The sequence below is a fragment of the Silurus aristotelis genome (assembly GCF_946808225.1).
Source record: "Silurus aristotelis genome assembly, chromosome: 14".
In the NCBI taxonomy this organism is placed as follows: domain Eukaryota; kingdom Metazoa; phylum Chordata; class Actinopteri; order Siluriformes; family Siluridae; genus Silurus; species Silurus aristotelis.
In genome coordinates, this window is record NC_139587.1 from 4,639,838 (window position 1) to 4,652,431 (window position 12,594).

The following is a 12,594-nucleotide window of genomic DNA, read 5'->3' on the forward strand; positions in this document are numbered from 1 at the left end:
TGAGACAGAGTGCATCGAGATTATTCTCTGTGATCATCTCATTTACAATCAGTGCTTTGGGTGCAAGTGATCTAATGTTTAAAAGACCGAACTTTAGAACTTTGTTGTGTTTGTTTATCTGGCATTTTTCAGTTTTAACTGCAATAAGATTATTTCTGGATCTTGTGTATGTAAATCTTGGTTTTACTACACGAGGAATAGATACGGTTTCTATAAACTGGGCTGTGTGTGAACTTGTAACTATTTGGTCTGTAGTATGCGTGTTCTTATAGTTGAAGATTTCTTGATGTCTTACCAGTCTACCAAACTACCGACCTACCTACCCACCCACCAAACTACCTACCCACCAAACTACCTACCTTTCCACCCACTAAACTACCTACCTACCTTCCCACCCACCAAACTACCTACTTACCTTTCCACCCACCAAACTACTTATCTACCCACCCACTAAACTACCTACCTACCTTCCCACCCACCAAACTACCTACCCACCCACCAAACTACCTATCTACCCACCCACCAAACTACCTACCCACCCACCAAACTACCTAGCGAACTACCTAAAACAAGTCAGAGTCCTTTTTTTTGGCTGATGGGAGTGAAACCTGATGTGGTCTTCTGCATTTATTGTCCATCCACTTCAGCACTCAAAGTGTTGTATGTTCTGAGATGCTTTTCTGTCAACTCAAATAAGTCAAATATTTCACATCCATAGTTTCTCATTAACGTTGAATTTTCAGTTGATACTGCAAATTAAAACCAGCCCGTCTGCTGAGGTCTAAGTTAGATGTTACTACTCTTTACATCCATGGCGAGCAGAAAAGCATTTCAAATCAACCCTTTGAGTTTCTCTCCTGCCAGCTGGGAACTGGGGAATTAAAGTTACACTGGGCACTGGCTAATAAAAACCTGACAGCTGGAAATTTGAGGAAAATATATTATCTGTTGCTGTTTATTTCAAGCTCTTGACCTGCATACGCATGACTAGATTCTGCTTGCTTCTGTCACGTGATCGCCTGGTTGGACAGCTGCATGACTATACTGTACAGGTGTTCCTAATAAAGTGGACGGCGAGCATTAAAGGCGGTCATGTCTCTCCTCCACCGTTAGATGTCGCGCGCCTCCGCTCTTTTCCGGCGAAATTGGCTCGCGCCACACTTTTCTCTGTTGTGCGTGAGAATGGCGGCGCGTGCTAAAGCAGGTACACGTTTGTTTGTTTGTTTGTTTGTTTGTTTGTAACCTGATTGATATCGTAGGTAAGACATGCATCTCTCTAAATACTCCAATTTACATTAGAAAAGTGAAATAAAACATGAGATAAGTGACGCATTCCGAAATTGCAGTTCATATGTATTCGAAATCCATCTAGTGGTATCACATATACAAGCCCATAGTTCTGTATCTTATATAATGCATTATAGCTACTACGTTCAGGCTTGTACCCAGGCTTGGTATTTGGGCATGTTTGACATGCATTTGCAGAATATCCTGAGTGCTCTTGAGTGCAGTATAACCTGTAACAGTAATGCATCATCGTATTCTATATTATCCTACATAATACATATGATCCATTAAGTTTGCATGATCCATTTGAGTTTCCTATATGATCCATTACATTTGCATGACTTGCACAAGAGTGACTGGCAAGATTTATTTAAAGGAATAATCCCCCCCTAAAACGTAACAAAATATACTTATATATTTGTGATGAGGTTTCTGTGAGTCTGGGACTGACTAGTTGTTTAGTGCTGTATTTGTGCATTTCCACTAAATGGTTAAGGATCGTCCAGGCACATGTTTATCAGGGACATTGTTAGCTCTGTCAGAATGGTGGGTTTTTTTTATTATTATTTAAATGAGATTTTGGAGTGCTGAATTCACATCTAGGATGAATAAATTAATGTACCTACCTATTAACCCATCTACCTACCCACCCAACTACCGACTGACCCTGCAAACTACCAAACCACCCAAATACTGCTTACTGAACTACATACTAATCACTTACAAAACCACCCCAATACTTGCCTCCTGCTTGACAAAATGCATAATTACCAACCTAGTAATGAACTGAACTACCAACCTACCTTCTTATTAAACTATTAAACTGACCAAACTACCCATAAACCAAAGTATGGAACTACCTTCCTACTGAACTAAACAAAAGATCAAGAGAAAATCAGGGCATTTTGGGCATAATTATGGAGGCAAGGAAATTCTTGTCTCATGTAGAAAATCTGTAAATAGTTCTATATGATGAAACTTCCAAGTTTTTCCGAAAGAGACTTTAGGTAAATTAATTACTGCTCTTTTGACAACTGCACTGCTATTGGTATAACACACTACAGTCTCAATATATTTGTCTGTAACTTTTGTGTGCAGGTCGTGGGGCAAAGCGTAAGGCCGACAAGGTTGCAGAGGACGAGCCTGTGGAAAAGCAGGAGAAAGGAAACGAGGTTGAACAGGAGGGTGATGAAGGCCTGAGAGTTGTCATCGAACACTGGTCAGTGTGTAATGTAGAAGGGTGTGGAACATTTTGTTGTGGATTTTACCACATAATTAGGGAACAGTGCAGCAGGAATTTGAATTTCGAGGCAAACTGAGAATTGTGTTCAGATGCATGTGATTTTTGACAATTTTTATATTAAATGCTTGATGATTTTGGTAAAAAAAAAAAAGGGGAAGAGGCTACAGTAACTAAGTGTAATTCTGATTCATGCTTTTAAACCTGAACATAATTAGGTTCATGGTCATTGATTTGGGTTGATTGTCTGGTTATATCATGTACAATTGCATCTGTTTTTATCCCAATAGCGGGTGGTCTTGGTGTGTACATTTATTTGCAATATTTATTGTGGAACGTTTCCGTTTCTTTGTCTCGCACAGTAAAAGCTGACGTGTGTATGGGCGGAATGCCGACGCGGTGCGTGAGGCACTCTTGGCCTCACGTTCTGAACTTCGTGTGCTGCTCAACCCCCAAAAACCTCGGCGCAACAGCTTTGAAGTCACTCTCGTAGAGGGGATCAAAGGTAGTTTCACAGCTGAACACATAACAGGAAAAATATGCAAAAAAAAATACATGCACAAACCCCAGGAAAAAATTTATTGCTAGATGTACACTTGAATGTAGTGGTCATAAAGCATTTTCAGAACATTTGTACAATTTCCTGTGGCTGTGCACCATGAAACTGCATAATTCCCGGCAGTACATAAGGCAAATTTAAGAATTGTACATAGTGTTGTCATGCAATATAAGATCATAAAATGCTACAAGTCTGTATATATTTATGCATAAACAGCTTATACTTCAATGAGTAAATGTATGTTTATTGAAATACTTAATCTTAGACAAATTTAGACATCTTGGCATACTCTGTCCTCACAGTACATCATAAACTGCTTTATTTAGAGCATCCTTGTGAAAACTCGTATTGTATATCGCTTCTCTCGATATCTTTCCACAGAGGTGGTGTTGTGGACTGGTATCAAGAAAGGTCCTCCCCGTAAGCTGAAGTTTCCAGACCCTGCCGAGGTTGTGACTGCACTGGAGGATGCCCTGAAGACCAAGTAGATATTGTGAGAAAAGGTATGTGAGGAATTTCATGGATTTAATCATAGTGTTAATGATTCACACGTTTCTGGAATAAAAAAATCTATCGATTGCATATTCTACTGCAAAATCTTTTCAAGACATTAATGACATTTACCAAAATGAAATGTTTTTGTCTCGATTTCCAGTTCATCATCTTGGGTGTCAAGGATGCATAATGATGAGGATGGACCAAAAGGATTACTTCCAGTCTGTTCTCTGATGACTTGTTTGGCATCCTGCCCTTGATTGTTGCTGCCCCCTCATGATCATCTGCTTTACTTTCATTTTAGTTCACAAACTGGTATTCTATGTTCTGTTAAACTGTTATTAGTTCAGAAGTTTGTGTAAGTGTGTGTGCTTAATTACTCCATGGGGAAATGTTTGATACATCTATTATAGCCAAAGGTATGAGGATCCCTGTCCATTACGTCTGTGTGCTTGTTGAACACCTTATTTTAGACTGTTAAGTCCAACCTTTGTAACCTCCACTCCTCTGGAAAAGGCTTTCAAGATTTTAGAGCATGGTTCTAGGAGTTTTGTGTTCATTTAGTATGTTAGCAAGGTCAGGCAATGATGTTTTGTTTCGTAGTTCAGTTCTGGCTCATCCCAAAGGTGTTCAGTGGGATTGAGGTCAGCGCTCTGGTGCAAGAACCTTCATCCCATAAGTAAACCATGTCTTCTGGGAGCTCGCTTTGTGCAATGGACCATCGTCATGCTGAAAACGGTTTGAGTCCTTAATTCCAGCAGAGGGAAATTGCAATTGTAGAGCATAATGAGACATTGTACATTTTATGAGCTTTGGAATTTGCAACATTTTAATGAAAGACCCACGTGTGGGTGTGATGGTCAGGTGTCCACATATTTTCGGCAATATGGTATATATTTTGGTATATTAAAGTAACTGTAGATCACTGTTCAATGTGAATAAAAACTTGTGTGTAATATGGTTTAATTATTTTCACTGTCGCTATATACTGAATTGGATGAGTGAATGAGGAGGCGCACTCGCGCGGCGCTTCCTGTGACGTCATCATATCGCGACCAAGTTTCCTAGACGCTGGTGGGTTTCTTGAAAACAAGGTGGGATACTTTATATCTTTTTCATTAAAAGTGAGCAGGGTTTTTCTGTTTCGACTCTGATCTACTTCATTGCACAACTAAATTAACAAATACATACGTAGGAATAAGGTTTATTGTACATTTAAATATGTATGGTAAGTGATTATAGGATTGCAGCTAGGAAATATGAGTCCTCGTCTTTAAGACTCGAGTTGATTTCTTGTCTTCTACCGCAGGGATGAGCACAGAGGCACCCGAGAAAACGGGTGATGAAGGCCCGAGCGCTGGAGGAGGCTCTGGGAGCGGAGGTGGCTCACGCTTTGACCTGGAGAAGGAGACCGAATTGCGTTTTGAGGTCGAGGCCGGAGAGCGGGTACAACTCGAGCTGCTGTCCGGTTTGGCCGAGGTGTACGGCTCCGAACTGAACCGGAATAAGAAGTACACATTCGGACCTGGTTCAAAGATCGCCGTGTTCACGTGGCAGGGATGCAGCGTGTCGCTCAGCGGCAAGACAGAGGTGAGATAGTGGTGGCCTCGTGCATGTTCAAAAAGTCCCAGGATGTGAATTTGCATATTCATGGGATCTTCATGATCATGGTGGGAACTCTGATGTCACTCAGAAAACACCAGCCACATAACACCTGTTCACATGTCCTCCATGTATTATCATTTTAGTGAATCATCTTTTTTTTTTTTTTGTCATTTAGTTCATTTTGTTTGTTTGATCAAAAATAAATAACATTTCATATTTTTAATAAGCAGATCCCCCAACATGTCTACATTCACCTCTCCTATCTTTTTGTCCACGTCGTTAGTTCTTTTGTACCTCGGCTCCCATAATTTTTGAACAATAATGTCAAAATCCGGACCCAAAAAACTGATCTATGTATTGTATGGCGTCTATGGAAGTCACGTGATAAAAATAACTAACAACTCAGACCAGAGGACTCATAAGATGATGAACTACATGAGATGTAGAAAATGAATGAGTTACTGTTTAAAACTACTCGATCTTCTGAGCTCATGAATGACCCATCACTAGTACACTGTGACACTTTACATTTACTTTTCATTGTATGCAGGTAGCGTATATCTCCAAAGACACCCCTATGCTGTTGTATCTGAACACACACGCTGCGTTGGAGCAAATGAGACGGCAGGCTGAGAGAGACAACGAGAGAGGGCCGAGGGTACTTCGCCATTTACGTCTCATTTTTTAATGTGTTTTAATAGTTAGACGTGTAAAGAAACATTCAAACAATTTCGCCACGTGTGTAGGTCATGGTGGTGGGGCCGACTGACGTGGGGAAATCCACGGTGTGTCGTCTGCTGCTGAACTATGCAGTGAGGTTGGGCAGGAGGCCCACGCTTGTGGAGCTGGACGTTGGCCAAAGCAGCGTAAGAGAATATGATCTAAGAAGTGTATTAGAGTTTAACGAGGCAGGTGCTGGGTGGATTGTCTGCTGTGCTACAGGAAAAGGGTTTCATGCTCTTTTATATTTTCAGGTGTCCGTTCCAGGGACGATGTCAGCGCTATACATTGAGCGTCCAGCAGATGTCGAAGAAGGTTTCTCTGTCCAGGCTCCTCTAGTCTTTCACTTCGGCTCCACAACACCTGGGACCAATATCAAACTCTATAACAAGGTGAAGTGTAACTTTAACACGGTGCAAAGTGCAACAGAACAATCAAACAATAATCTTTTGTTGGTTCAGTTCTACACGATAAGGCATAACATTATGACTATCAACCAGGCATAACATATTGACCAGGCATAACATTATGACCATCGACCAGGCATAACATACTGACCAGGCATAACATACTGACCAGGCATAACATACTGACCAGGCATAACATACTGACCAGGCATAACATACTGACCAGGCATAACATTATGACCATCAACCAGGCATAACATACTGACCATCAACCAGGCATAACATTATGACCATCGACCAGGCATAACATTATGACCATCGACCAGGCATAACATTATGACCATCGACCAGGCATAACATTATGACCATCGACCAGGCATAACATACTGACCAGGCATAACATACTGACCAGGCATAACATACTGACCAGGCATAACATACTGACCAGGCATAACATACTGACCATCGACCAGGCATAACATACTGACCATCGACCAGGCATAACATACTGACCATCGACCAGGCATAACATACTGACCATCGACCAGGCATAACATACTGACCATCGACCAGGCATAACATACTGACCATCGACCAGGCATAACATACTGACCATCGACCAGGCATAACATACTGACCATCGACCAGGCATAACATACTGACCATCGACCAGGCATAACATACTGACCATCGACCAGGCATAACATTATGACCATCGACCAGGCATAACATTATGACCATCGACCAGGCATAACATACTGACCAGGCATAACATTATGACCATCGACCAGGCATAACATTATGACCATCGACCAGGCATAACATACTGACCAGGCATAACATTATGACCATCGACCAGGCATAACATACTGACCAGGCATAACATACTGACCAGGCATAACATACTGACCAGGCATAACATACTGACCATCGACCAGGCATAACATACTGACCATCGACCAGGCATAACATACTGACCATCGACCAGGCATAACATACTGACCATCGACCAGGCATAACATACTGACCATCGACCAGGCATAACATACTGACCATCGACCAGGCATAACATACTGACCATCGACCAGGCATAACATACTGACCATCGACCAGGCATAACATACTGACCATCGACCAGGCATAACATTATGACCATCGACCAGGCATAACATTATGACCAGGCATAACATACTGACCATCGACCAGGCATAACATACTGACCATCGACCAGGCATAACATACTGACCATCGACCAGGCATAACATACTGACCATCGACCAGGCATAACATACTGACCATCGACCAGGCATAACATACTGACCATCGACCAGGCATAACATACTGACCATCGACCAGGCATAACATACTGACCATCGACCAGGCATAACATACTGACCATCGACCAGGCATAACATACTGACCAGGCATAACATTATGACCATCGACCAGGCATAACATTATGACCATCGACCAGGCATAACATACTGACCAGGCATAACATACTGACCATCGACCAGGCATAACATACTGACCATCGACCAGGCATAACATACTGACCATCGACCAGGCATAACATACTGACCATCGACCAGGCATAACATACTGACCATCGACCAGGCATAACATTATGACCATCGACCAGGCATAACATACTGACCATCGACCAGGCATAACATACTGACCATCGACCAGGCATAACATACTGACCATCGACCAGGCATAACATACTGACCATCGACCAGGCATAACATACTGACCATCGACCAGGCATAACATTATGACCATCGACCAGGCATAACATACTGACCAGGCATAACATACTGACCAGGCATAACATACTGACCAGGCATAACATACTGACCATCGACCAGGCATAACATTATGACCATCGACCAGGCATAACATACTGACCAGGCATAACATTATGACCATCGACCAGGCATAACATACTGACCAGGCATAACATTATGACCATCGACCAGGCATAACATTATGACCAGGCATAACATACTGACCAGGCATAACATACTGACCATCGACCAGGCATAACATACTGACCATCGACCAGGCATAACATACTGACCATCGACCAGGCATAACATACTGACCATCGACCAGGCATAACATACTGACCATCGACCAGGCATAACATACTGACCATCGACCAGGCATAACATACTGACCATCGACCAGGCATAACATACTGACCATCGACCAGGCATAACATTATGACCATCGACCAGGCATAACATTATGACCATCGACCAGGCATAACATACTGACCATCGACCAGGCATAACATACTGACCATCGACCAGGCATAACATACTGACCATCGACCAGGCATAACATACTGACCATCGACCAGGCATAACATTATGACCATCGACCAGGCATAACATTATGACCATCGACCAGGCATAACATTATGACCATCGACCAGGCATAACATACTGACCATCGACCAGGCATAACATACTGACCATCGACCAGGCATAACATACTGACCATCGACCAGGCATAACATTATGACCATCGACCAGGCATAACATTATGACCATCGACCAGGCATAACATACTGACCAGGCATAACATACTGACCAGGCATAACATACTGACCAGGCATAACATACTGACCAGGCATAACATTATGACCATCGACCAGGCATAACATTATGACCAGGCATAACATACTGACCAGGCATAACATACTGACCATCGACCAGGCATAACATACTGACCATCGACCAGGCATAACATTATGACCATCGACCAGGCATAACATACTGACCAGGCATAACATTATGACCATCGACCAGGCATAACATTATGACCAGGCATAACATACTGACCAGGCATAACATACTGACCATCGACCAGGCATAACATACTGACCATCGACCAGGCATAACATACTGACCATCGACCAGGCATAACATACTGACCATCGACCAGGCATAACATACTGACCATCGACCAGGCATAACATACTGACCATCGACCAGGCATAACATACTGACCATCGACCAGGCATAACATACTGACCATCGACCAGGCATAACATACTGACCATCGACCAGGCATAACATACTGACCATCGACCAGGCATAACATTATGACCATCGACCAGGCATAACATTATGACCATCGACCAGGCATAACATTATGACCATCGACCAGGCATAACATTATGACCATCGACCAGGCATAACATTATGACCATCGACCAGGCATAACATTATGACCATCGACCAGGCATAACATTATGACCATCGACCAGGCATAACATACTGACCATCGACCAGGCATAACATACTGACCATCGACCAGGCATAACATACTGACCATCGACCAGGCATAACATACTGACCATCGACCAGGCATAACATTATGACCAGGCATAACATACTGACCAGGCATAACATTATGACCATCGACCAGGCATAACATACTGACCATCGACCAGGCATAACATACTGACCATCGACCAGGCATAACATACTGACCATCGACCAGGCATAACATACTGACCATCGACCAGGCATAACATACTGACCAGGCATAACATACTGACCAGGCATAACATACTGACCAGGCATAACATACTGACCAGGCATAACATACTGACCATCGACCAGGCATAACATACTGACCATCGACCAGGCATAACATACTGACCATCGACCAGGCATAACATACTGACCATCGACCAGGCATAACATACTGACCATCGACCAGGCATAACATACTGACCATCGACCAGGCATAACATACTGACCATCGACCAGGCATAACATTATGACCATCGACCAGGCATAACATACTGACCAGGCATAACATTATGACCATCGACCAGGCATAACATTATGACCATCGACCAGGCATAACATACTGACCAGGCATAACATACTGACCAGGCATAACATTATGACCATCGACCAGGCATAACATTATGACCATCGACCAGGCATAACATACTGACCAGGCATAACATTATGAGCACCTGCCAAATATTTTCTTGGTTCCCTTTTGTTGGCTCCCTACGTGCAATAATGAGCCTCTGCCCCCGATGACCCTGTCACTGGTTCACTACTGTTCCTTCCTTGGACTACTTTTGCAAGAAAAAAGACCACTGCAGACCAGCAACAGCCCACAAGATGCTTGCCCATTTTTCCTGCTTCTAACACATCAACTTGGGGACATGTTCACCTGTTGCCTAATATATTCCACCCACAATCATGTGCCATGATGAAGAGATAATCAGTGTTATTCACCTCACTTCTCATAGTTTCATAATGTTACAAATGCCTGATGCAATGTAGGTATTCCTCGCTTTCCAGAACTTCTTTTCTATTAATGCCCCATAAGACCATGTACAGATATACATGTTGATGTTTTAAAATCACAGAGAAATTTAATCAACTTAGACAGTTATAAGGACATTTAATATTGTATATGTGATGCATGCCAAAAGATATTGTCAAATCTTACATCGATTTTATTAGCTTTCTGAAATATAAAAATAATCAATACAAAACCATTATTAGTTTGTAGCGTTCGCTGGTATTTTATAATCTTGATTACAACTCCCATGTAAATGTGTTTTTGTCGTTTGATTCGTGCAAAAAATTTGTACACGCAACTTTGAGATTTACAAATTAAGCCCTTGTCAATTCTTCCTGAAGTGATTAATGCAGTCATGCTTTTGATCTTCTGTATCTCTACAAGCAGCTTGCAAGAAATAAAATGTAGAAATCTGACGTTACTATACTGATATCTCTCTAAATGCTCGCTCTCTCTGCGTGTAGCTGACGTCCTGTCTGGCCGAGGTGTTCTCACAACGCTGCGAGGTGAACCGGAAGGCCAGCGTAGGAGGCTGCATCATCAACACGTGCGGCTGGGTGAAGGGTTCTGGATACCAGGCGCTGGTCCACTGCGCTTCAGCATTCCAAGTGGACGTGGTGCTGGTGCTCGATCAGGAACGCCTCTACAACGAGCTGAAACGCGATCTGCCGCACTTCGTCCGCGTCGTGCTCCTGCCCAAGTCCGGCGGTGTGGTCGAGCGCTCGAAGGACTGCAGACGCGAGACACGTGACGACAAGATCCGCGAGTATTTCTACGGGTTCCGCGGCATCTCGTTCTATCCGCACGCTTTCGACGTACGCTTCTCGGACGTACGCATCTACAAGATCGGTGCTCCCTCCATTCCGGATTCGTGTCTGCCTCTGGGTATGTCACAGGATGACACGCAGCTGAAACTGGTTCCCGTGAGCCCGGGACGTGACCTGACCCACCACGTGCTGAGCGTTAGCTGCGCGGAGGATGACACTGAAGGGGGAGAAAGCCGCAGCAGGGGGATTTTAGAGAGTCCTGTATGTGGTTTCATCGTAGTTACGGCTGTGGACACTCAGGCTCAGGTGATGACCGTACTGGCTCCTGCACCCAGACCGCTGCCGCGCCACACACTGCTCATCATGGACATTCGCTTCATAGACCTGAAGTAAAGATGTGGAGGGAAGGGTGGGGATCAGTGGGAGGGCTGGCATGCTGGGAAAAATCAGGAATGTGGAAATGGAGTGAGATTACATCTGTACATGAACTGAAGCGGGATCAGTAGACAGAGATATCAGGCACTGTGCCCTTATTTTTTACCTCAGTTTCAATTACAGGTTTCCTCATGTTATTTTTATTCATTTTATTTTATTGTTCTCTTTCTATCCTCTTGCTTTTGTTAAATTCTCTCCAGCTTTGTTTTTTTTTTTTTTTTAAATCCTTAACTCCTTATTTCACATTTCTTTTCCGTATTCATTTTTATTTAATTTTTCCTCCTCTTGTAATTATTTATTTTTTCTCCTCATTTCTATCTTTCATTCGTGTTGATGATTTGCTTTACTTCCCACAGTTCTTGTTTTCTTTTATTTCCCCCTTTCTTCTTTCTTTCTTACTTTTCCTTCTCTCCTCACGGTTCATATTTCCTCTCCACTCTCAGTTCCTTGCAAAACTGCATGCAAGAATAGACGCGGATATATTTTATTTTTGTGAAACTATTTTGGACGGATGTTTGTCATAAACGTGTTGAATGTTTTGTATTTTTAAAAATAAATAAAAATGTTTGGAATTTGATTTTTCAAGTTTGTAAGATTTCATGTTATATCTTTATGATAAAGTGTGAGAGATGGGAGAATTGGGGAAGGAGGCGAGAGTTTCGGGAGACATAGGAAAATGTTTAGGAGAAAACGGATAAAAATTGGAAAAGATGGGAGAATTTGGAGAGATCGGAT

General features: G+C 42.7%; 2 protein-coding genes across 5 annotated transcripts; both read left to right on the top strand.

Annotated features, from left to right (window-relative positions):
* Positions 1-1,075: 1,075 nt before the first annotated feature.
* On the top strand, positions 1,076-4,537 carry selenoh (selenoprotein H). The gene is made up of 5 exons (XM_083560678.1): positions 1,076-1,204; positions 2,386-2,506; positions 2,890-3,032; positions 3,468-3,589; positions 3,742-4,537. Exons 1-4 carry the CDS (start codon positions 1,114-1,116, stop codon positions 3,572-3,574), a joined length of 462 nt encoding a protein of 153 aa, XP_083416804.1. The 5' UTR covers positions 1,076-1,113; the 3' UTR covers positions 3,575-3,589; positions 3,742-4,537.
* Positions 4,538-4,552: 15 nt separating this feature from the next.
* On the top strand, positions 4,553-12,444 carry clp1 (cleavage factor polyribonucleotide kinase subunit 1). 4 transcript variants are annotated; one of them, XM_083560630.1, is made up of 6 exons: positions 4,555-4,675; positions 4,891-5,171; positions 5,737-5,844; positions 5,933-6,052; positions 6,161-6,298; positions 11,122-12,444. In XM_083560630.1, the coding sequence occupies exons 2-6, from the start codon at positions 4,893-4,895 to the stop codon at positions 11,815-11,817; spliced, it is 1,341 nt and encodes a 446-aa protein (XP_083416756.1). In that variant the 5' UTR covers positions 4,555-4,675; positions 4,891-4,892; the 3' UTR covers positions 11,818-12,444. The 4 variants fall into 4 exon arrangements, with proteins under 4 accessions (XP_083416754.1, XP_083416756.1, XP_083416755.1 ...); XM_083560629.1 differs by having other exon boundaries at positions 4,673-4,809; XM_083560628.1 differs by having other exon boundaries at positions 4,553-4,675; positions 5,933-6,298.
* The last annotated feature ends 150 nt before the right edge of the window (positions 12,445-12,594 follow it).

Bases quoted from the DNA above. Each gene is read 5' to 3' on its own strand.
- clp1 (XM_083560627.1), top strand. The intron at 5,172-5,736 runs GTGAGATAGTGG...CATTGTATGCAG, and splicing joins CGCTCAGCGGCAAGACAGAG to GTAGCGTATATCTCCAAAGA. The intron at 5,845-5,932 runs GTACTTCGCCAT...CCACGTGTGTAG, and splicing joins ACAACGAGAGAGGGCCGAGG to GTCATGGTGGTGGGGCCGAC.